Below are 26512 nucleotides of genomic sequence, written 5' to 3'. Positions count from 1 at the left end.
TGGAGTTCAGTTAATGCTCTTACCCTCCATAATGATATCTTAAGTCTGAGAGACTGTGCAAACATCCCTCCAAAGATATCGAAACTCTATCACTAAAATTGACTTGGAATTAAGAATTACAAGCAAGACATCACTATTTTCTGGCATCTTGGGAAATTTTCAATTTAATCAGTCAGAATTGATTAAAACATAAAGTGAAAACTTTTTTCACGTGAGATTTAAATCATGTCACTCCCCAATCCAAGATAAATTAAATGATAACATAAGCTGGTTTTCAGATAGTTAGATCTGTCAGACTGGCTCCTAGACTCCCCAAACCTGTCATATTATCAAAAAGCTATGATGTAGAAGATGCCTTTAACAGGAATTATTCTGCTAATTTTAAGTTAAATAATAAACTTTAAATAAAAGGTTTTTTTTTTTTTTTGAGACAGAGTGTCGCTGTGTTGCCCAGGCTAGAGTGAGTGCCGTGGCGTCAGCCTAGCTCACAGCAACCTCAAACTCCTGGGCTTAAGTGATCCTACTGCCTCAGCCTCCCGAGTAGCTGGAACTACAGGCATGCGCCACCATGCTTGGCTAATTTTTTCTATATATATTTTAGTTGGCCAGATAATTTCTTTCTATTTTAAGTAGAGACGGGGTCTCGCTCTTTGCTCAGGCTGGTCTCGAACTCCTAACCTCGAGCTATCCACCAGCCTCGGCCTCCCAGAGTGCTAGGATTACAGGCATGAGCCAAAGCGCCCGGCCAATAAAAGGTTTTTATTTGCAAGTCAAAACACTGTTTTAAGTTTTAGCATCTTTAACAATGCTATTTCCCATATTAAGACCTTAAAAAGCATGAAAAAATTTAAACAAAAATCTGCAAAAAATATAGTGCTATTTTTTTTAAGTATTCAACCAAGGTAGGACTTTAAATGAAAAAAGAAAAGGAAACATCTTCAAGGAAAAGATTTCAGTTTGTTGCTTCATTGTTGAATCCATTGTCATACAGAGTCAACAGAAGTTCTATGAAATGTAGTTGTGTGACATCAATCTGATAAAGGAAAATGAACTGGTTGATGACAATCAAGACACAAAACTGATCTGCCGGACAGCTATTCTAATTCTGAGCATATAAATCACTATGCAGCTACCTCAGGGGAGACAGCTTGTCTATACATGAACAAGTATTCTTTATTACCAAAAAATGCTGGGGAACTATGAAGAAAGGGAGTTCCTATGGGCAGTTTGTCCGCATATGTTCTGAAAATTGTTATTGTACAATTATTGTGATTCAAGTTACCTCTTCCTGTTTTCTGAATTCTGCTTCCATCTGTTTGTTACGAGGCTGGTTCTTTCCAATGCCGTGTCCAGTTATAAAATTGCTGCTGATATAAGCCAGCTCTGGATCTTGTTTGCCAGCTTCCTTTATCAATCTAAGAAAATTATGCACATTTGGAAGTTAAGTATTTCTGAGAGAAAATAAACTTTTGTTTGTAAGGGCTCCTTTAAAATGGAAATACATCTAATTTTTGCCAACATACCTAACAAAGTAGTCTTGGGGTCTTTTTTTTTTTTTTCCCCAACTAGCTTAAACAGAAATCACTGTCACTCTTCGTCACATAGATCTGTAAACCAAGTACTTATAATACGAAATACAAGGCTGGTTTATACTGACAAATGAAGTGGTCACATTACCTCCAGCTGCTGATTTGGTGACGATGACTTAACAGAAATGTGGCCCTGGATGAGACCGAGCTAGTCAGAGAGAAACACGGGTCCTCATACATCTTGGCTTCGGGATCAGACTTCCAGTGAAAAAAGCTCCCTTCCCTACATCAACGCAGCTTCAGTGGCAGGCCTGCTCTTTCCTCTGCTTACACAGAGCAAGGACTAGCAAGCCCGACACCAAAGGAAACCTCCTGCCCTGCTATATGTAACAAAAGGGTTCCAGCTGTATTTCTTTTCCTCTTACCCCACCACCCTGTATCACTAGAATTAGAGGTCTTGGGAAAGAAATGCCTTGTCATCTCCATTCCCAACACTTTCTGATCCCCAGCCGCTGACCAAAGTTCTGCATGGCAGAGTACTGGCACAGCAATGCCAAAGAGCTCCCCACAGCATCCTGTCATGAAAAAGAAGACACTCCTGAGCTCCGTCCCTCTTCCTGCCTGCTTCTTGGTATTAACCCAGAGTGCTAGTAACCTAACGCTGGCCTTCTAGCTAAGAAATGGCAAAGAGCTCCAGGATGAGATCACATTACATGGGTGCAGGAGGTTAACAGTTACTATTGCCATTACAGCTATTTTGGAAATATTCACATTCAAAAACTCAGCACACAGGATAAATGGTTCCACACCTGACATAAGTGATTCCATATGGTTCCTCTAAAGTCACACTACATAGTATAAATTCCTAACAGAAAATTGCATTTTTAAATCAAATCATTCTTTTTCTTAATATACATGAAACAGACTAATATCAAAGAGCTGGAAGAAACCTTGAGTAGTCATCTAGAATATCTGCCATTCCCAGCCAGCTAAACAACTGCATGTCTAGGTTAGTCTGAACATCTATTCTACAGTTCAAGTACTTAAAATGTCCAGAATCAGAAACTCCCTCATTATGTTCCAAGGTTTATTTAACTATTATAATAAACTTGTGAGGGCAGCAACAGAAAGCAGTGTTACACGCAAACAAATAGCATGCCCAAAAGTCTAAATTATGAAATGAAATTACCTTAGAAATAATATTTACTTCCAAATTTTAGTTTAAATCAATTTGTATGTAATAGAGATAAAAAAATGCATTTTAAGTTACTCCTAATTAGGCAAAGAATATATTTTACTTTGCCAAAATTATCAATTTGGCAGACCAATTAGCTGAGAAATGGCAGGACTAATAGTCAATTTATTTCTCCTAAATGAAACCTGCATCAAAACCATGGAGAACAGAAGAGATAACATGCACATTAATAAAACCTCTTGTAAGCAATAATACTATACATCTATGCTGATAATGTTTAGAGACAAAAATGTATTTCTCTACTCGATGAATTTAAGGGACGCCTAACCACGTTCCCCCAACAAAGCTCCAGGCTTTAAAGGAAACAAAACAAGTGTCTGCTGTTCTCAGGGAGTACACACGTGACTAATACAGACTGCTTAAAGATTTTATAACACCACAAGATGGATAAGACAAAGTTGTATTTGTTTCTTTTGATTTTTATGCTGAGTTTATAGGAGTTGTTCCACAAGCAAGCTATTTGATAATACTGTTTCCCAGAGCACAGTGCTTCTGAAACTATATGTAGCAAAAAACCAGGCTTTCTTTTTAAATTTCTAATCCATCAGAGACCAATATTTTTGTAAAATTCCATAAAAATGAAGAAAATGAAACTTAAAATGCATTAAAATTTGAAGGTGAGTTATCTTGATTGTTCAGTCAGTTGCAGATGGAACTCCTTGTTCTACTCTTCCTCCCTACTCACTACCGTACTTGACTAGTCTTAAAAAAAAAAGATTTAATTTAAAAAAGCATTAAAATCCAGGTGCCAATTTTATTATATTCAGTAGACAAAATTACTGTTATACTGCTACAGGGGTTTCTACATGCTTACCTTCAGACCCTATACTTTAACTCACTGCAGAGTTAACCAGTCCACAGAACACAGTGTGTGTGTATATGGACATTGCTTCCCCAATTAGACCAAAAATAATGTGACCAGAAACAGGAAATATGTATGGTACGTTCAGAAAACTAACAGATGTATTATGGACAACTGTGATTTTTACTAAACATGTTACTTAATGCAGACAACCATAAGAGGAGAAAAATTCAAAGATACAAACACATCATTTGAAATTTCTGCCAGGTACTTGAAGCATATTATCAAAAATACCTTTAACAGTATCCCTTACTCCTTATATTTTCTTGGTAATGTGAGAAAATCAAATATAATTCCTTTATGATCTTACCCCAAAATCACCGATGGTTATAGCATATTGATACTGCACCCTCTAAATGTGTGCATAATTAACCTAAAAATTAGCATCTACTGTGTGCCAGGTGATAAAAGCCATTTTTGTATACCTGGTCTTTTATTAACAAACCAATAAGAGAGGGAGGCATTATTACTATTTTACAGATGAAAATGCTGAGGCTTTAAAAAGTTAAATAATTTTCATAAAATATATACTCAAAAAGTGGGAAGAAAAGAATCTAGGACTCCTTGGCAAAACAGATGATTCTAGGGCTGGGGCAGGGAAACATATCAGGGCCTGCAGCATCTAGAGTACCAAAAAGTAAGAAAATATTCAAAAAACAAAAAGATGACGGTATCTCAAAGGGACACAAGAACTAACTGCAAACAGCTCCCAGTGGCCAAAGCTGGAACAATGCGAGCAACAAAATAAATAACATAGTATTGGATTATAACTCAAAGGAAACATAAACATGAATCTATACTGATAGAAATACATGATTCAGTTAATAAATATAAACAGAAAGGCAAAGAAATAGTATGAAAGAGACAAGTTTTCCTCACAAGGAATTCCAAATAATTTGTACAGATATACTGCTCTCTAGAAAGTAGAGATTAATCCTGCTCTCCCAGGAGAGCTAGACTTAAGAGACTGGCTTCCAAAGAATAGAGTAAGAAAAGGGAAAAATTGTAATTTTACAGTGGAGAAAGCTGGCAAACACTACCATAAGTAAGTGATGAAATTTAACATCGCCAGGGATGTTACATGTTGAGAGTCCTCAATATGATATGATGATATGACGGCCACATCAACTCTGTGGTATTCTCCCAAATCTCTAGTCTAACCCTGAGAAAAACATGAGACAAACCCAAATGGAGGAGCATTCTACAAAATACATGACCAGTGCCCCTAAAGACTGCCAAGCTCATCAAAAACAAGGAAAGACCTGAAACTGCAATAGACCAGAGGAGACCAGGGAGACATGACAATTAAATGCAAACATATTACCTTGGATTAAAAGAGGACATTAGTGGGAAAATTAGCAAAATCCAACTAAAGTCTGGAGTTTAGTTAATAGTGATACACTAATGTTAGTTTTCTTAGTTGTGACAAATAATGATATAAAATATTAACAATGGGGGAAACTAGGTAAGGGGTATATGGAAACTCTGTGTATTATCTTCCTAACTGTTCTGCAAATCTATTAATAAAATTATTCTAAAATAAAAAGTTACCAGGGAAAAAAAAAGGGTGGGACAGCAGAGACAGATGTAAACCCAGGTTTGTTCAACACCAATATCACACAATACTAGCAAGTTACATGGTGAAAAGAACACTAGACTTGGAGACTCCAAGCCATTTAAGCCATTTTCTGCCTCTTGATAACTGTGTAATTTTAGGAAGGTCACAAACTGATTCTTGGTTTCTTTTGTCTGTAATATGGTGAAAACATCTATCTTCCTCCCTTATGGAGTGTTGTGAAAAATGTTTAAATATATATAAAAGTAACCTATAAACCCATATATATATATATATATATATATATATATATATATATGGTAAAGGGAAAACTGTAAACATAAGACTGTGTACATACCTACACTACATATAGAATTAGCTGTGATTTATTTTTTAATTAGGAGAGTAGAAAACTGCATGTGCATTACAATAGCTTATACTCCAATGAAACTGTTCACTGAAGAAGGGTTTTTCCTCCCATTAAACTGATGGAAGGAAAGAATTTGGATTTCAGGAAGTTTTTCTAAGCTTATTAAAAAGCCTACTGGAACAAGACTCCTATTGTACATTTAATTAGCTGCTCATAAAGTCAACCCTCAGACCACTCTTGATTCATCATACAGCACTAAATTCCAGCCACATTTTATGAAAGTTGATCACAATTAATCTGATCTTTAAAGTCAACAGGAAGTAACTGGTTGATTTTGGATAAACCTTTTAAGACTAATATTCCTGCAATGAAAACTGGCACAATATCTACACAAAAATACATGCAGAAAGCAGGGGAAAGGCAGAAAATATACCCCCATTTTTTTCTCTCCAAGCCCCAGAAAATTTATTTAATCCTTATACCATCCTACACAGAGGCAGAGAGTATGTCCATAACTAGGATTAGAACTGCGCCAGCGTTAAACTTTTTTGACTCCCCAAATGCCTTTTCCCCATTCTAAGAAATAATCCCTCGTCATGCATGCTTTCCCAGCTCTGTCTCCTGGCAGTCTTCCCACTGTAAAGCACAGGTTTTTAGCGTTCTGTGATGCCCAGGGGTATTACAATTGTAGAAAGAACTGGAAACTAGGAGTTAGGATATTAGGATTCTAGAATTGTCTCTGCCACTGACTAGCAATTTAACTTATAGCAAATCACTTTTCCTCCTGAGGCACTCTCTCGTTTTTATAAAAATAAGTGGGTTGGATTAGATAGTAAGGTCCCTTTCCAACCTTAAACTTCTGATTTAATGTAATTCAGTCCCTAAAGTTATTTTACTTCATATTCATCAGAAGGATCAGGCTCAATGACCATGAAAATTACCAGACTAAAAACTGCCAGATGACTACTCTCGAGTCCAATTTCTTGTTACTCAAAAAAGTTTTTAAAACCCCTAAACATTCAGAAGCAGTTAAGAAAAAAAAAAAAAATCCCAAATTACCTCAGGAAACAAAACTTAATTTTTCCTCAGAGATCACTACTTGCAGAAAAGGCTCTTAGGGATCAACTTTGGCCAATTAATGGATCTCACAGAAAAGTAGATTGTCCTAAGTACAAAATAAGGACCCTTTTCTGGCAGAAAATAATAGAGCACCTATCCACAAACCAAATGGACACATTAAGGGACCACCTGACACAAATGTGAAGTGTAGCTCCTCGGTTGGGCCTACGTTCATGAAAAATAAACTTTCACTGAAGAAGGGGGAAAGAGATGGAATCTACAATCTAAACGTCAGATTCACTGTCACCTTTGCAAATATTCTCAGAACTCTTCCCTAACATTCTCATTCTCTTCTGATTTGCAAAATGTTAATCCCATAGTCTATGAACCAATCCAAATTGCAAATCCAGTTGTTACAGACTTTTTCCACTGTAGCCTTGAGAATGTGAATCAATAGTTTTTAAGACAAAAATTTAACATAAAGAAATTAGCCATAATACTCAGATAAAATTTATCCTAAAATTACCTGAAGGAGAAAGCTTGGTGTGAAATGCTTAACACAATGCCTAACACATAATTAAAGATTAATAAATATCTGAACTGAATCTATCAATTGAATACAAAGCAAAGAATGCTTTACTTAAATGTAACAATTTTTCTACACTGTACTTGCTCTCTGTTTCAAATGGATTAGAATGGATTTGCATCCTTTAAAAAAAAAACATTTCAGTCTCTGTCAAAACTAGCCTTTTGGAAAAGCTATTGTATTTATAAACATCCTCTCTGTCAATTCCACTATAGCATCACACATGAACTACGATGGTTCCAAGATACTTATTAACCCTCATATTAGCTCTTAAAGCTGTTATAGCATATTACTCCACAAAACAAAAAGCTGCCTTGTTCTAATTTGGAAAAAGATGTTAATCTTAGAGATTTACCTGTTTAAGACAACTGCTGTATATCTTCTTTCCACAAAAATAATTCCACATAAAATATTGGTAAATGGAGAAGGAAAATTTGTCTCTGGCTTCTCTTTTTCTTCAATTTCTTCATCCTCATCATCATCCTCTGAATCACTCCAAGACACATAATTATCCTGATTCCTATTATTATACCACTCAACGCTTTCAAACTGCTGTCGCTCATATGGTTTATATTTGCGTAAGATTTCAAGCAGTTTTATTACTTTAGGAGTTACAAATTTCAGGTCAAGTGAGGCAGGTGAGAAGTGCTCTTCACATAGTGCATGTATTTTCCTTAGGAAAGTGTCTGTAAACAACAAAAATTTCCTGTGCAGCTCTTCTTGTTCATGTTTGATATATTTCTGTAGTTCTCTTACCATCATTCCAGCTACTTTATCTGCACACCAGGGACCCAGCACTACCAATACTGCACGACAGTCTGATAGTATCTACCAAAAAAAGAAAAAATCAGCAGGAGAGAAACTGAGACCCACATTTAATACAGTGGTAACATTCACAGGGGTTGCAAAGTCCTAGGGCAGTGCTTCTCAAGCTTTACTGCATCAGGTCACTGGAGGGCTTGTCAAAACTCAAACTCAGGACTCAAATCTCTTAACTCAGTTCTGAGGACCCTACCCAGATGCTGATGCTGCTGGTGTGGGACCCACACTTTGAGAGCTACTGTCCTAAGGAATCACTTATCAAAGCTGCTCACTCAGGGACAACAGGACCATATCCAGTTACACATACTAGGAAACAGCAGAAGAATTCACTTAGTCCAAGGGTTTGAACAGGCACTAACTCACCTGACCAAAAACAAAACAAAAAAATTGGTCTCAGTCTTTACACTTAAATAGCCATGACATGAATCCTAACTTGTCTCCTTAAATAAAGGAGGTCTATACATAATAATAAAAATGTCTGTCAGGCAACAATAAACCCAACCTAATATGGTATGCTCAATGAGAAATGTCCAAGGAGATAAAAAGATAAGACCTTAAACTAAAATGTATTTTTAAAAAAGCCCCATTAGAAGCATATTTTCATTTCAATATTAAAAATAAACAAACTTTAATATACTTACTGTACTTACTTTGTATGTGCTTACCTGTTTAGAAATTAAAGTAGAATCTCTTTCTTTTGAATGTACAGATATATTACAGTCATTGATAAAATTAAGTGCTTCTTCTAATTCCATCAGCAGTCTTTCATAAAGCCCACTTCTATCAGTAAACGGTCCACAATCTACCACAATCTCACATGGTTGAGAAGTATACCTTTAAGATAAGCAACAAAAGTTGTCAATATTGCTAAGAGTGAAAACCTAACTTTTAATTTAAAAAAAAAGAAAAAAGTTTTTCAGAAACCAAGGAAAAGAGTATAGATACCAAGAAAATATGCCAAAATGTCAGCAGTGGGGTGGGATTTTAGGTGTTTCTTTTAATTATTACTTTTCTATATTACCAAATTTCTTGACAGTAAGTATGTAACATTTTTTGTAAACTAGTAAAGCATTATTTAAAAGATGTTTTCAAAACGAAAGGGGAGAAAAAGAGAAAGAAGAAAACACAAATTGAGCATCTACCACATTCCAAAGCATTATGCTGGGAACTTTACATACCTCCTAAATTAATCCTCACACAGGGAGGATTATGAAGGTTTAAAGACATTGATTTTGTTTAAACAGAACTCAGGATTGCCTTCCTCTGAAGGTTCTTTCAGCCAAACTCCACTGCCTCCATCAATACCTTTTGTTTAAAAACTAACTACAGCATTATGATCCACTTACATATCTAAACCAAAACAAAACAAACAAACAAAAAAAAAACAACCTCCCTAGTTTCAGTTTGTATACCTAATCTGGATAAAAGGCAGACTCAGAAATGTCTTCCTAAAGTGGTACTCACGTTTATCTGTACAGGTTGAGTACCCCTTATCCAAAATGCTTGGGACCAGAAGTGTTTTGGATTTCAATTTTTTTTCAGATTTTGAATATCTGCATATACATAACGAGATATCTTGGAGATAGGGACGCAAGTCTAAACACAAAATTCATTTATGTTTCATATACACCTTGTACACATAGCCTAAAGGTAATTTTATATAATATTTTTAGTAATATTATATGATATTTTTAGTAATATTGTACATGACACAAGTTTGACTGCATTTTGACTTCAATTCATTGTATGAAGTCAGGTATGGAATTTTCCACTTGTGGTATCACGTCAGCACTCAAAACACTGTGGATTATGGAGCATTTTGAATTTCAGATTTTCTGATTAGGGATACATAATGTGTACTGTCTGCCTGTCAGGTCTCAAGGAATGACTCTATGGAACTGATTACTCAAAGACTTTTGCAAACAGATTTCATTATTATCCCATGTTTGTTTGTTTTGTTTTTTAGGTTTAGACTTCCATTTTTTGGCCTCTTAGGCATCAGCCAGAATGAGGAACAGGGACATTCATGAAATCAATGATTACTTCTCAACAAAGATGGGAGGACAGATTATGGACGCAGCGGGCGGGGGGTGGGGGGGTTAGGGGAGGTATCCTTAAATTTATCCATTTCCATACCACTTGAAATTTTTAGCAAGTATCACTTTTAATATTCTCATAAAGATAATTCCAACTTTCGTGGATTTCTGATATCATTCCTTGGATCTTTCATATCTTTCATAAAATATGATGACAAGAATGGCCAATAATATTGTAAAAGCACATACAATGATTTTAATTAAGGAAAAGAAATATAGTAAAAATACACTTAAATACTATAGTTTTCATTTTTCTTAACCCAAATCAGAATTTATACTTAACCAAAGAGCCACATCTGGAGAATTAGGTAATGCTTATCCAATAGATTACTCACCAGTTTTACTTAAATGTTCTAACATCTCGACTTCTTCCCAAAAACTTCAAGTAATATAGGCCAAGCACTCTAAGTCAGGTCAGACAGAAGCACAAGTATAGCCTTTTACTTCTACATCAGTGTTGGCTCAGGTAAGTCAGAAATAGTATGTCCTAAAGGTCACGAGATTTGTATTTCATACAGTATTTGGATACCTATGTTTGATGAATTCGAAATGTTACCTTTTCTTCTCACTCCACAAAGAGAACTTTTCCCAAATTCCTACTAATGTCAAGGTGGTCTCTATGTGTCAATGTAATTAATCATCAAAGAATCCCATGAAACCAGTGTAAATGCCATTTTACAGGTTTAGGGAAGTGACTCACCCAAGGTTGCACAGCTTACAATTAGTATTCAAACCCATGTCTAACTCAACTCCATAACCTAAGGCATCCCTCTTCTCTATTTATTATAACTATCCTAAGAATCACCTGGGCCGGGTGAGGTGGCTCACGCCCGTAATCCTTGCACTCTGGGAGGCAGAGGCGGACAGATCATTTGAACTCAGGAGTTCGAGACCAGCCTGAGCAAGAGCAAGACCCCGTCTCTACTAAAAATAGAAAGAAATTGGCTGGACAACTAAAAATATATATAGAAAAAATTAGCTGGGCATGGTGGCACATGCCTGTAGTCCCAGCTACTCGGGAGGCTGAGGCAGTAGGATCGCTTGAGCCCAGGAGTTTGAGGTTGCTGTGAGCTAGGCTGACGTCATGGCACTCTAGCCCGGGCAACAGAGTTGAGACTCTGTCTCAAAAAAAAAGAATCACCTGGTAATCTTTAGCCTTGTTTAAGACTACACATATAGAAGACTATTTTGATATGAACTGAATTACATTTATTTAAAAATCCATTTTCCTACTAACTTATAAAGGGTTCCTTCTACCAACTTAAACAAATGAATAAGGTTCTGTATGTGTGTGTGTGTTTCAATGAAACTCAAAAATAGTAACTCCCTCAAAGAGAGTCAAACATGGAAATCATAAACAGCATCTTTCTCAGAGATCTATAACCCATTTCCAAAACAACAGGGTATTTCCAAATATGTTAAAGTATATTGCCAAATTCTCTAAATAAATTGATGTTTTTTCAAAGCTTCATGCTCACATGTTTTGACACTTAGGTCAAAACAACAAAGCATGCCTACTGACAGAAAAAAAACCACAAATTTACTGTCAAAGTTCCCAGCCCTTGGCAGTATCAGCAAATAGGAAAAGCTGACACCTTATGCAACATAATCTCTTAAGGCAGAAATGCCTCTATCTGCTACTCTCTGTGGAAACAAGGTTAGATTCTTGAACTTGCAGGTAACTATACTCATAAAGAATTCTTAGTCTTGCTCATTCCTTTAAACAGCCATTTGTTCACTTAAACAGGTACTATTTGCAAGGCACTACAAAAGATACTGAAGGCTAAAATATTGATTACAACTAATCTCATTAAAGCCAAGTCTATTGTAAGTGCATACCTGTCTAAGACCACCAGGTCAGTTGCAGTTTCAGCATTACTCTTAAGAATTTTCTCCAGTTTCTGAATCTTTTCTTCCAATTCCTCTGGATCACATTTCCCATTTAAAATGGAAGCAGTTAGTCCCAAAATGCGAGGACATGATGGACAACTTTCACAGAGCTAACAAAATAAAAGATACTGACAGTAAAGACTTAACTTTGCAAGGTCACAAGAGAGACATCACCATATTAAAACAAATCAAAATTCTTAGGCAGGGACCAAATCTGCAGGCGGCAGATACAGGCCAGGAGGGCAGTTCCTAGGAGTGGAAAAGCCGGGCAGGGGAAGGGACTGTAGGAAAACACAGCTAACAACTGCAAGCAGGAACCTGAGCTTTTAAGACACACACACTCACACACACACACACACACACACTGGAACTTGAGGTTTTAAGACACACACACACACACACACACACACAGGAACTTGAGGTTTTTAAGACACACCCACCCACTCACCCACCCACCTGTGGAGCTGCAACTTTGTTACAAGAACACCTGTCAATCATGTATATCAATCATCTGGTAAAGTCCCACACCTCCCTTAAGTCCTCCTCCAGATCAGGCCAATAAAAGGAAACCACCTGAGAGTCCTCAACATCTCTTTCATGGAGACTGACCCATTCCTCTCTGGAACGTATTCTCACTTTGTATAGCTCCCTTATTTTCTGCTATGAAAGCTGTTTGTGTGGAATTGCTTCCTGCCTGTGGTCACTCTGTCACACCAGCCCTGTTTGTGAATTTTCCAAGCAAGAAGCCAAAGAACCAGGACAACGGTCCACCAAGGGGCCAGACCTAACAAAATCACTAACAAATACTAAAAAACGATTCGTTTTTTAGTACATCAACATACCAAGGACAACATAACAGTACTCATGGAATTACTATAATTTCTTTAAAAGTTCTGTTTTTCTGGCCGGGCGCAGTGGCTCACGCCTGTAATCCTAGCACTCTGGGAGGCCGAGGCGGGCGGATTGCTCTAGGTCAGGAGTTCGAGACCAGCCTGAGCAAGAGCGAGACCCCGTCTCTACTAAAAATAGAAAGAAATTATCTGGCCAACTAAAATATATATAGAAAAAATTAGCCAGGCATGGTGGCACATGCCTGTAGTCCCAGCTACTCGGGAGGCTGAGGCAGTAGGATCACTTAAGCTCAGGAGTTTGAGGTTGCTGTGAGCTAGGCTGACACCACGGCACTCACTCTAGCCCGGGCAACAAAGCAAGACTCTGTCTAAAAAAAAAAAAAAGGCACAACTAGATATACTACAAAAGATTATTATATGTAATTTATTTTAGTATGATATTTAAATTTATTACAGATTTAAATGAACATTAATATTCATTCATTCATACACTGGAACCAATACTGGTAACTAATATTATTGCTTTTGAAATCTAAAAAACCCTGCATTTACTCAGTAATTTATTAAGTAAAATTATTAAGACTGATAAAGTCTAAAAACTTACCTTCATAATTTCTCGATAGGGGTGGTCTAGGATTGCAAGATGACACTCATCAAACACCAAAAGGTTAATGTCTGACAGTGATAAGTAACCATTTTTCAAAACATTCAAGGCGACATAGCAAGTCATAATGAGAACCTAAAACAAAATCGGCATCAGTATACAAACATTCCATCCACCTGCCTGGATATACTTTTATGAACCACTGCATTGTAGGTGAGGACTAAGAAATTCATTAGTCAAAATTAAAATAAAAATTCTAAATGTATATAATTTCATACATTGAAACCAAGAAGAAAATTCAGAAAACATGGGGAAAGACTACAGGAAAAAATTCTTGACAATGGAGACTATGTCTTTATGATAAATCTACTAAATCTACTTTAGGATTTTTGGTTCCCACAGCCATATTTTGACTGATGAGACCTGTCAATTTAGGCAAATCAAAGAATAATTTACACTGTTTTTAATTTTTTTTTTCTGGCAAACTAACAAGGTTTTCTGGAAGAAGACACAGACTAAATGTTCTTTTCCTAGTTTATCATTGTGTGGACATTTAAATGCTTTATTAATGAACTTAACACAGTATGTGAGACAGACTAGTAGACTGTGGGCTATTTAAGGTTAGTTAGAAAGCATCTCTTCTCAAATACTTTATATCCTCCAACACCAACACACAAAAAACTCTCAACATTCGCTGGCTACATGGAAACGTGAGTTAAAGTCTCAATCAAAGACCCAAAGACCTCAACCAATAAATTTCCTCAGTTTCAAGATGTTAACTCAAGAGTAAATTTTGTGAAATTTACTGCAAGTTGGAAATAGGTCATATGAATGTGTTTTTCAAGCAAGTAGATCACACTGAAAACTGTTTCTTTTCTACAAAGTAACAGCAATAAAAATTAGTAAGTTTATTTGATTTTAAGATGAGAATTTTTAGTAAAATAGAGTGCCTAATTTCTAGGCTGATAAGAGTACAGGAAAAGTAGAGTTTTCAAACCCTAACTCTGACAACCAAGGTTATAGGTCATCTTACAAACCACATCAAGGACTTGTAGGGATTTATAAAGTGAAATTTCTCTACAAGTCTTACCTGATGCTTAGTAAACTCTTGGTTCCATCTCTCTTTTGTCCAAGATGCATTTACTTCTAGGTTTGAGTATTCCCCAACCTTGAGATCTGAGTGAGTTCTGACAGCTGATACTTGTTGAGCAACCTGGTTTGCTGATTACAAATATAACACGCCATGTAAATAAAAAGGAATCTTACCTAGTTGGCTCTCTGGACTACTAATGATTAACAGCTATGGAAATCATTATTATTTATCAGTTGTAACCGCAAATTTTTTAAGTAGCCAATTTAAAATCGGAGTTCTAAAGTTATCCTCCAAAATGTACTTACTAGACTCGCCAACTCATTGTTTTTGTCACTCATTTCAGAGAACTTTATACCACCTCCTTTCTTCTTTACAGTTGACTTCCTCTAATCCAAGACTATACCTTCCAGGCTAGAATGGCAACCACTCCAGACCCACCCTCCTGCTTTATTCAATAAAACCAGACCGTTTCACTCAGAAATAAGACATTCTGATACATATTTAATGCACATAGCTATGCTGAAGCAGTCTAAAAATAGGGAGAGGAGTGACATGGAGATATTAGGACCTTCTTAGCTTAGTTCACATTTTATATTTTTTATTTTGATATATAATCCCAAACATATGAAAATCAGAATTTTAAAGTCTTATTGAATATCTAAGTTTTAAGAACATATATAACTTTCTTTCTATAAATTGTATAGCAAAATCATAAATCAAAAGTTACCTATCCATAATTAAGCACCTTTTGACATACTTTGACAAGCTAAAACCTCAAGAACAAAAATAACAGCAACAACTTGGATTATGTTCCAAAAGTAACCCATTCAAAAGAAATTCAAATTTAGAACATTTAAGAGAAATACTATAAAGAAATAGGACAAAATTATATTTCTGCTAGCAGAGCTTCAACAAGTACAGTATTTGTCAAATGCTCTTCACTTCCAATAGTTTAACTTAATACCCAGAGAAAATTTGCTTAAAAATAAAATCTCATCAAATTTCTTCCACAATTTGATAAAATAACTTTTTATTACCAGAGTTGACCAAGAACACCGTCCTTTTTCCATTTCTGTTGAAGTCTCCCCTGATCTGATAGGACAGCTCTTTAGTGAGTAGTACTGCAATAAATGTCTTCCCTGAGCCAGTGTTTAAACAGACGATGGTATTATGATCCAGAGCTGCTTCAAGCAGTTCAACCTGGAAATATGGTGGAAAAAAAAGATTATATACTTCTTACCTAAGTACAAAATTTAGAAAACTGGATTCTGTTTTAAATCAGGGAATTTCATTGTTTTCTAAAATCTTCCTCTAATAAATTTACCACAAAAACATACTTTCTACATCTTTATACAAGAATATTATCAGAGGAATAAAATGTCTATTATATATAGCTATCCTGTGTAAAAATATGTTGAAATGGAATTTATAATTTCTTTAAAAATTATTTTTGCCCACACAGAATACTTCTCTGGAATAATATGAAGAACTAAGAGTACGAGTAGTTCTACCAGTTCATGGGTTGAACATTTTCAAACTAATCTAGATTCCTACCCAGCTCATTAGGACAAACACACCCAAGTGTATATTAAGGAACAGTAAGGTTTTCAGAGGGGAAAAAAATAAGGAACTTCACAAATAAAACTATCAAATCCAATTACCCAGCAGATGTTAGAAAAGAAAAGGACTATGAAGAATAAAAGTGTTTTGAATGAGAAAATTAATCAGAAGAGGGAGGCTTGAAAAGGTAAATGAGTTTTATATAAGTTTAATGTATTCCATTTTAGTGAAGAATGCTCCAGTATTAGTGTTCGCATTAGTACCTGATATTTTCTTGGCGTATAAATGTTATCATGAATTGCTTCTTGTTGCCATGGCAGTCCAAAGAAAGGACCCATTGGTGAGGAAGCAGGGGTCATGAGCTGCAGGCCTGCCATGCTGAGGGGTTGCAAAGCAGGGCTTTTCATTCATCCAGTGTTTCTTTCATTGCATTTTTGTTCTAGCACAGCTTACTACAAAAGGGAAAAAGAATACCATTACACAACCATGCAGGGTTAAAAACAAAAGAAAGCACAGAAACAAGAGAAACATCAGAATATCACTCCTATTAGCCTTTTCAAACTCTTCCTATAATTGTTTAAGCTTTTTCTTGATGTAAGAGGATCGCTTTAAAAGTCAAGCATTTTACACCTGACCCAGCAATTCTATACCTAGAAACTTGTCTAAAAGAGTCAGAAAGCTGCAGAAAGATATAAGTACACAAATATTTGTTGTTGCATTATTACTTAAAAATAAGAAATAACTTTAAAACCTATTTGTAAAAAACTAGCTAAATTAGGGTATAGCTCTGTAATAGAATACTTTGAATCCATTAAGATTATAATACATATCTATATTTACTGATACAGAACAGTGTCCATGATATACACTTTAAAAGCAAATATGTATAGTATGATGCCTTATTAAATATATATGTATATATATAATACATAAATATATACATAAATATATTTCAAACATTCTTTATTATATGACGCTACTATTGAAAAAATGGTGACACGATGTATGGAAGGCAGTTAGCACTATGCCTACAACATAGAAAAGATTCAAATGCCTGCCAAAATTATGTCATTTTATCAAAAAACCATGAACACAAAAGGTCTTTTTTCTCAACTGACAACCTATCACAACTGCACAGCTGACCAACTATTTAAACATGTATCTTTAAAATTATACATATCTTAGATAAATTAAAACAAAGTACATCATTCTATGAAATGAAAATTTTTTTCATGGTATCTAAGCACTTTTCTGTATTTCATATAGTTTTTCCCACACATAAATTTGACTTGGTAAAATGTCAAAAATTGAATTCCTAACCTGTGAACAGAGGGTTAGGATTTCCAATCTCTTTGTAAAAGTCTATCACCAGCTTTCCTGACTATCAGCAGAATTTACTTGCCCCCAGTAGGGAATTTTCTCCCTTGTACTGCTTTGGAGTATTCATTGCTATTACTCTACGAAACCAGAAGACAGAATACAACTCTGTTACTTGACAACCAAACCTTTTGAATCTCCTGACATGTTAAATCTATAACCACAGTACAACACATAACTTAAGTTGTTGCATCTAATTCAACAAAAAATCTTTAGAGTCTCTTCTATGCAGAAGCACAATACTGAATTCTAATTTCAGAAATTAATTCAGTGGACAAGAGTTCAACATCCAGCTACTACAAAGTGCTATCTCAAGTAATTTGTGCAAGGGCACACCACTGCAGGAGCTCAGGACCTCGGCAAGACAGCTCTGTGGACCAGGGAGCACAATTACTCTCATACTCCTTCTCAGAGGAAGGTGGCAAGCAAAGTTTATGAGAAACTATCAAGCCATTATTTTGCCTGGATCAAAGAGAACTATGTTCTTTATGAGAAATAATCTGCTCATTCTCTGCTGAACCAAAGCCCCAATAGCCATTCCTTTTACCCCATACCTCGCAGCCACTTTTCCAAATTCCTCAGGCCCCCAGGACTTGCAGGCCCCTCAGGCAAATTTTTTTCTCAACACAATGGCCAAGAATACCATGTGGAAGTCTATTTTGCCTAATTTCCGTAGATTAACAGGCCACTCTGAAGGCCCTAGGTTAAGATCTGCAAGCTCTTGCACTGACCTTCCCCCAGGCAACCACTCTTACAATACCTCTATAATTCTCCCTCCTGGCTACAGACTGCCGACTGTCTACGATTATTCACCCTGAAGCCTGACCCCTCACTTTTCATCCAACCCAAACACTAATCAAAGCCTGACCCCTCCCTTTTCACCCAGATTTATCAAAGACATGGTGGAAGGCATCAGAAAACAAACATAAATCCTACTAGTAGACAGAAATAGAAAACAAAGGAGAAAAGAGGGCAGTGATGTATTAATAAATAACCAATCCATCTCCCCCTACCTTGACAACCAAACCTTTTGAATCTCCTGACATGTTAAATTTATAACTACAGTACAACCAGGTATATCCAGGAACTAGCAGCACCCCTCCCGAAGATCATCACCATTTCTTCTTATATAGATAATATTAATAACAATAATTAATAACTCCAGAAAAATAATCTAAAAAACAAATGAGGAATGTCCTATTTTTTAAAGGGGGAGAATATATTCTTCAACAATTCAATGTCGTAAAATACAAAGAAAAACTATGAAAATGTTCCAGATTAAGGAAAATTATAAAAAAGACATAACAAATATAATACTTGATCTCAGACTAGATCCTGTACTGGAGGAAAACAATGCCATAGAAGACATTTTTTAAAGTTGAGATTGGCGATACTGAAGGCATACAGTGTGATGCTTTGATACACATATATATAGTGAACTATTATGGTCAAGCTAATTAATATATCCATCCCTTTACACACGTATCATTTTTTGGTGTGGTGGGAACACTTACTATCTACTCTCTTAGCAAATTCAAGTATATAACACAATATTATTAACTACAGACCCCATGCTGTACATTGGATCTCCAGAACTTATTCATCCTACATAACTGAAACTTGGTACCCTTTGACCAACATGTCCCCATTTTCCTTTCTGCTGCCTTGTAACCAGCATTCTACTCTCTGCTTGTAAGAATTCTGCTTTTTTAGATTCCATTTAAGTGACATTATGCAGAGTTTATCTTTCTGTGGCTGGCTTATTTCCCTTAGCATAATATCCTCCAGGTTTATCCATCTTATCACAAATGGCAGGATTTCCATCATTTTTTAGGGCTGAAAAATATTCCTCTGTGTGTGTGTGTGTGTGTGTGTATTACAATTTATCAATTTCTCTATTGATGGGCAGATGGACACTGACGTTGTTTCAATATTTTGGCTACTGTGAATAATGCTGCAATGAACATGTAAGTGCAGGTATCTCTGAAGAGATACTAATCTCACTTATAAAGAACATTAGTCCCTTTTCAAAACTCTAGATAATAGCAATGCTAAAATTTTCTGAAGTTCATAACTGCACTATGAGAATATTCTTATTCTTAGGAAATATACACTCAAGTATTTAGGGGTAAAGGTCCATGATGTATGCAACTTAAATGGTTCAGAAAAAGAATCCCACAGAGAAAGACAGCGAGCAAGTGAGCGCACGTGCACGTGCATTTGCTCCAGTGGAGCAAATGTTTATAAAGCACATATCCTTCATCCTATTCTTATTCTTGCAACACAAACCTTTTTCTTCATTTCCTACTTAAACACAAATAAACATTTCATCCTTTATGTATTCAAAGATACAACAACAGCTGACTCTATGTCTAACTCTCAAACATCCACTCTCCACTTCTTCCATGGGTAACAGCTGTGTCCAACTCGGCTTGATCTCAGCCAAATGTTGGCTCACTACAGTCATCAAGGATTCCGTTTCTTATTTCTGCTGTGAGCCAGTCATACAGGTCTAAATCGATGGGTGCACAGCTCTCCCTTGGCCAGAGGAACTGGTTCATGCTAATTCAACAGTAAAAAGTTTAGGACTTTCATTTGATGGTTGAGAGAAGAAATTCTTTCTTTCCCTCCGAACATGCTCAAGAAATGATCAGCCCCATTTGCTGCTGAAATTACCCTACAACCATGAAAAGACCTAGCCTTAGGATAAAACTAGCTCTACATATGGGATGGCAAAAATAAAGAAACTGGGTCCCTGTAGACATCAATGAACCACTGGATCAACCAACCTCAAAGCCCAGCCTGACAACAGACTTTCCAACTACCTAAGCCGACAAATTCCTTCACTGTCCAAGCTAGCTTGAGTTAAATTTTCTGCAACTCATGAATAAAAGAAAATGAAATGATACTCTAAATCACCATTATCTGTTCCTGAAAAAGGTCTAGGTAGAAAAGAAGAAAGAAATGAACAGAAGAAAAGAAAGGGGAAAAGGAAGGAAAGGAAAGGAAAAAGGAAAAGAAAGTCGAGGACCAAACAGAGAAAAAGACCATCAGACCAGAAATATGGAGATAATGAAGTGTTGCTGCCAGATCACGGCAAAGCTTTGTAGGAGAAAAGTGAAGAGTCTATCATCATTTACACACTGCAAGAATCCAAGGAAGCTTCTCTATCTAGAAGCTTCTAAACATCTGAAACTTAGAAATTTTCTCCTCAGTTGTCCTTATGAGTATTTTTTTCACTTTTTGCTATCAAGAAATCCTTTCTAAAACTACAAAGATGCTTATTTGAGAAACAATCAAAGTGGGGGGAAATCTGGGCAGTTTTCCTTCTGTACAAGACAGTAAGAGCACAAGGGAAATCAGGAAGGCCAGGGAAGCTGGCCCAAGACTAACAAAGCAGACCCAAATTCTATTTGGAAAAGAAGGCCCTGGCCGGGCCTTGTCTATAATCCCAGCACTTTGGGAGGCTAAGGTGGGAGGATTGCTTAAACCCAGGAGTTTGAGGATCAGCCTGGACAACATGGTGAAATTCCATTTCTACAAAAAATTAAAAAATAGCCAGGCCTGGTGGTGTATGCCTGGAGTCCCAGCTACTCAGGAGGCTGAGACGGGAAGATTGCCTGAGCCTGGGAGTTCTAGGTTACAGTGAGCTGTGATCATGCCACTGCACTCCATCCTGGGCCACAGAGGGAGATCCTGTCTCTAACAATTTTAAAAGAAAGAAAAGAAAAGAAGTCCTAGACTTCCACTGTTCCTCATGCCCGGTGTCACCTTAAGACACCAACTTCATCCAGGTGTGACAATCCTATTCTTATAAACCAGCAGATGAAGAGCTTGGGAAAGGAGGAGTCACAAATTCACTCATTGCCGGGGCTATGTTCCTGGCATCTCAAAACAGAGATAATTTTTTTCTTACAAAACAAGACATGTCTTATAACTTTCCCTATTCCACACTAAAACTTGCACAGAGTCTGGGAAAAAATGATAGGTGGTTGGCTTCTAGGTATCAATTTGAGAATAAAAGTAAAGAAAACATCAAACATTGAAATGAAAGGTATGTATTTATCAGCATTTAGGCTCTAAATAAAGGGAAAATAGATACACATTCATTGTAAAAAGAACTGTCAAAAATAAGAGAATACAGAAATTAAATGCTTAACTGTCAAAAGATAAAGATTCTATCAGCTTTCGCAAAAAAGAAAATAATACAAACTATCAGAAGGGAATTCATAAGGAAGAAATTTGATACTATTCAAAGCAAACTATAGATTCAATGCAATCCCTATCAAAATATCAATGACACAGAGAATTAAAAAAGAAAATTCTAAAACTTGTCTGGAACCACAAAAGACCCCAAATAGCCAAAGCAATCCTGAGCAAAAAGAACAAAGTTGGGAGTATCACATTATGAATTCAGAATATACTACAAAGCTGTAGTAACCAAAACGGTATTGTACTGGCATAAAAACAGAAATGCAGACAATGGAACAGAATACAGAACCCAGAAATTAATCCAGGTATCTACAGCCAACTGATTTTCAGCAAAAGCACCACGAATATACACTGGGAAAAGGACAGTCTCTTAAATATATGGTACTGGGAAAACTAGGTTTCCATACATGGAAGTATAAAACTAGGCCCCTAATCCTCACTCTATAGAAAAATCAATTCAAAATGGATCAAAGACCTAAATGTAAGACCCAAAAGCATAAAACTACTAGAAGAAAACATTGGGGATCTGCTCCAGGACACTGGTCTGGTGGTCTGGGCAAAGATTTTTTGAGTAAGCATAGGCAACAAAAGCAAATTTAGACAAATGGGATTACATCAAGCTAAAAGCTTCTGCACAGCAAAGGAAATAATCAACAGAGTAAAAAGCCAACCTACAGAATGGGAGAAAATATTTGCAAACTATTGCTCTGAGAGGAGATTAATATATGAATATACAAGGAACTCAAACAAATCAGCAAAAAAACAAACCCTCTGAGTAAAATATGGGCAAATGATTTGAGCAGACATTTCTCAAAAAAATACATACAAATGGCCAACAGATAGCTGAAAAAATGCTCAACATCACTAATCATCAGGGAAATGCAAATCAAAACCACAATGTGGTACCATCTCACCTCAATTAGGATGGCTATTATCAAAAAGATAGAAAACAATAAATGCTGGTGAGTATGCAGAGAAAAGGGAAATTTTATACACTGTTGGTGGGAATGTAAACTAGTACAGCCACTATGGAGAACAGTATGGAGGTTCCTCAAAAAACTACCATATAATAAAACTACCATATGATCCAGCAATCCCACTACTGGGCATTTATCTAAAGAAAAGGAAATCAGTAGGGGGCAGCAGCACCCCTACATTTACTGCAACATTCTTCACAATAGCCAAGAGATGGAATCAACCTAGGTGTCCAAAAACAGATGAATGGATAAAGAAAATGTAGTGTATCTACACAGTGGAATATTATTTAGCCACAAAAATGAACAAAATCCTGTTATTCACAGCAACATGGAAGAAACTGGAGGACATTATATTAAGTGAAATAAGTCAGGCACAGAAAGTTTAACACTGCATGTGCTCACTCATGTGGAAGCTAAAATAAAGTTGATTTCACAGAAGTAAAAAGTAGAAGAGAGGATACTGGAGGCTAGGAAGAGTAGGGAGAAGAAGAGAATAGGGAGAACTTTGCTAAAGGATACAAAATTACAGCTAGATAGAAGGAGTAAGTCCTGGTGTTCTACAGCAGCAGTCCCGAACCTTTTTGGCACCAGGACCAATTGCATGGAAGACAATTTTTCCACGGACAGTGGGTGGGGCACTTGCTCACCTGCCCCTCACCTCTTGCTGTGGCGGCCAAGTTCCTAACAGGTACCCATGCATGGCCCAGGGGGTTGGGGATCGCAGTTCTGTAGCACTGTAGGATGGCTATAGTTAACAACAGTTTCAAGCAGCTAGAAGGAGATACTGACTGTTTCCAACACAAAGAAATGATAAATCTTTGAGATGATGGATATGCTAATCACCCTGACCTAATCACTGTGCACTGTATGTATCACAACATCACTATGTACCCCATAAATACGTACAATTATGTGTCAATTTAAAAAGTTTTTTTAAAAAATTCAATATTAAAATAGGAAATTAATCAAATCACATCTCTGCGATATCTGGTCCCAAATGCTGCTCTGAACATTACTGTCCCCTATTCAAGATGGCCTGACCTCAGTCACCTCTATTCTTTCACTTGGCTCATTCACCTAGCTTAGAATGCTATCCTATCACTGCCTCATCACCATTCACCAGCAATTTGCGCAAGTGAAGAGAAATCTCTGCTGGCTGAATGCCTATGGCATATTATACATCCTCCCTAATTGGCCACCTAAAAGTGTTTAATGCTGCATTTTCAACCTATGTGCTAAACCCAACTGACCTCAACAGTCATACTATGGAGGCTTGGGGTATATTGCCTAATATTCATAAAATAAAGTATACTTCTATAATTTTTAAACAATTTCTATTTAATTTCTCTTAAATCTCCATTCTCACTTAAATATGACCAATTAAACTATTACTAGGATTCCTTGAGTATAGGAACTGTATGCCTTACACTTACTCGTATTACCCACTGTACCAAACCATACCCAGGACATGGTAAACAAACAATGCACTCACCTGACAAAAAAACCTCAAACAGCTTCCATCTGTCTTTCATAATTTATATCATATTACATATATTCACACAGACACATACATATACACCTTATTCTTTTACTGGAACACATGCTCCGTAAGAACAAGATGTGTGTCTCATTCTTTGCATCTCTTAAATTTCCAGCTACAATGTCCTATATATACGAAATACATTTAAATTAACAATTTGATAATCTGAATCTGAAATTCATTAATGTCCACACAATAATGTACACAACAGAATCATGGATAAGTCAAGATGTATTTCTATTTGGTTTGCAAATACACATCAACCCCACTCCTACCAGCTCTGACAAGAGAGAGAATTAAAGGAAATAAATAAATAAACAAGGAAATAAAAGACACCAATTTAGCCCTTCCAATTATATTTTCCATAAGGTTATAATACATAAATTAATTTTCATTCATTTAGTAGACAGTGGCTAGCCCCAGTAACACACTTTCTATTTAGGGAAAGCAAATCCAAGAGGTAATATAATAATGTGAAAACAGAAAAACCTATAATTTTGCCAATTTTAACTTTCTTTGGCATGTTTAAGTAGATTTTTTTTAACTTGGCCTTAATGAAAAGCTCTAAATCCCTGCTGGTAAGTAAAAGTTCAATAGTTTCGTAGATGCTTATAGTTAACTGCTTTGGCAGAGCCAAAAGAATAACTCCATTTGACTGTTTTTCAACTACAGATTTTAAATTTCTCATCAAACAATTTACACATATAAAATTAGTAAGGTTGTTTCATAGCTTCCACAAATTATTCACTTAGAAATATAGCCATGTACTGAATGACGACATTTTGGTCAACAATGGACTACATATACAACAGTAGTCCCACAAGATTATAGCACTACATTTTTACACTACCTTTTCTATTTAGATATGAATAAATACACAAATAGCACAATGTTATAACTGCCTGCAGTATTCAGTACAGTAACAGGCTACACAGGTTTGTCATCCAGGAGCAACAGGCCATACCATATAGCCTAGGTGTGTGTAGGTGCACTCTATGATGTTTGCACAATGAAATCACCTAGGGATGCCTTTCTCAGAACGTATCCTCAGGATGTATGCCGATGTTAAGTGACACATGACTGTAATTTAGTAATAGACAAGAAAAAAAGAATAAACTCTCTTCCTCTTTCTACATATGATAAATCACAGATTTACCGTTTTAATGTTTGAGATCTCTGTGTTGCTGTTGTCTGAACTGCATTTTGACATTGTGACAGCAGTTTATTGGAAAATCACAGCATGCCCAAGCTTCTGCTCTAAAAATAAATGCAAAAATAGCCAAGTTTAAGATTCCTGTAAACTGAATATAAACAAGAGAGCCCTATTGATATGAAGAGTTGAATAAAAGGCCATTTTTTTAATTAAATTTTAAACAAAAGACATTTGTGTTATTTTAGGACACCAGTCTTATCCCAAAACAAAGAACAAGAGAATGAGCTACAACAACAGCATGCTTAATTCCCAGAGATCTGGGGAAATAAAAAGCTATGGAAAATTTCAAGAAAAGATTTCAAAATGGTTTACTTTGTTTGATTTCCTTGTAGTCAAAGCAAATAAATTCTAACGATAGTGCTTTATAAAAAAATGAAAAAAAAAATCACATGTTATTTCCCAAATTCACATGGACAAAAGAAATAAAGAAGGTCACCAGAAGAGGTACTTGGCTGAGAAATCCAAATAACCTAGTAATAAGGCTCTAATACATGTATAAAATCCATCCGCAATTCCAATTTCTCAAAATGGAATTAAAAACACATATTCAAAGAACAGTTAAACCTATACTATAAACTTTTATAGAATTCGTTTGTGAATATAAGAATTCAAGAACATAGTTAACAATATTAATGTTGGGGAAAAATTTTAATTTGGGATGGCTCTCTAAATGAGATTATAAACCGAAAACTAAGAAGGCATAAAGCATAGATATGAAAAGACTGCTTTAATCAAAAGGATGATTTTGTTAGATTTGACACCAGGTTTAGTTTGTGCTCATTAGCTTGCTGTAATGCATCTACTACCAAGCTCAGGAAGAACAAATCATCAGAGGTCTCCTTTCATCTACTATGAATACTCCAGTCTTTTAAGAGACATTCATATGGAAGTTACACTTTCTCATTTCGTACACAAATTTGTTTTGCTAAGAAGTTAATAAAACTGAAGGGTCAACCTTAACACTACTTTAGTATGTACATATTTACCTCAAAATGCTGATTCTAAGTTCTTTCAGAGTTTCCAAGTCTGTATTAATTCATACCCTAGGTAACCTAAAAGCA

The 26512-nt window shown here is 36.0% G+C and overlaps 1 protein-coding gene across 1 annotated transcript in view; it reads right to left on the bottom strand.

Annotated features, from left to right (window-relative positions):
• The window catches only part of DICER1 (dicer 1, ribonuclease III), a 73244-nt gene that overhangs the window by 31970 nt on the left and 14762 nt on the right, over window positions 1–26512 (bottom strand). The window contains 11 exon segments of the mRNA XM_045561362.1: window positions 1283–1415; window positions 7572–8044; window positions 8704–8872; window positions 11974–12134; window positions 13480–13614; window positions 14570–14700; window positions 15610–15772; window positions 16396–16515; window positions 16517–16584; window positions 25395–25495; window positions 26438–26503. Of these exon segments, the coding sequence (XP_045417318.1) occupies window positions 1283–1415; window positions 7572–8044; window positions 8704–8872; window positions 11974–12134; window positions 13480–13614; window positions 14570–14700; window positions 15610–15772; window positions 16396–16515; window positions 16517–16543 (1512 nt within the window). The 5' untranslated portion in view covers window positions 16544–16584; window positions 25395–25495; window positions 26438–26503.

Source organism: Lemur catta, chromosome 1 (assembly GCF_020740605.2).
Source record: "Lemur catta isolate mLemCat1 chromosome 1, mLemCat1.pri, whole genome shotgun sequence".
In the NCBI taxonomy this organism is placed as follows: Eukaryota; Metazoa; Chordata; class Mammalia; order Primates; family Lemuridae; genus Lemur; species Lemur catta.
The sequence above is the reverse complement of the archived record's forward strand: the minus strand, read 5'-3'. Positions and strand labels throughout refer to the sequence as shown.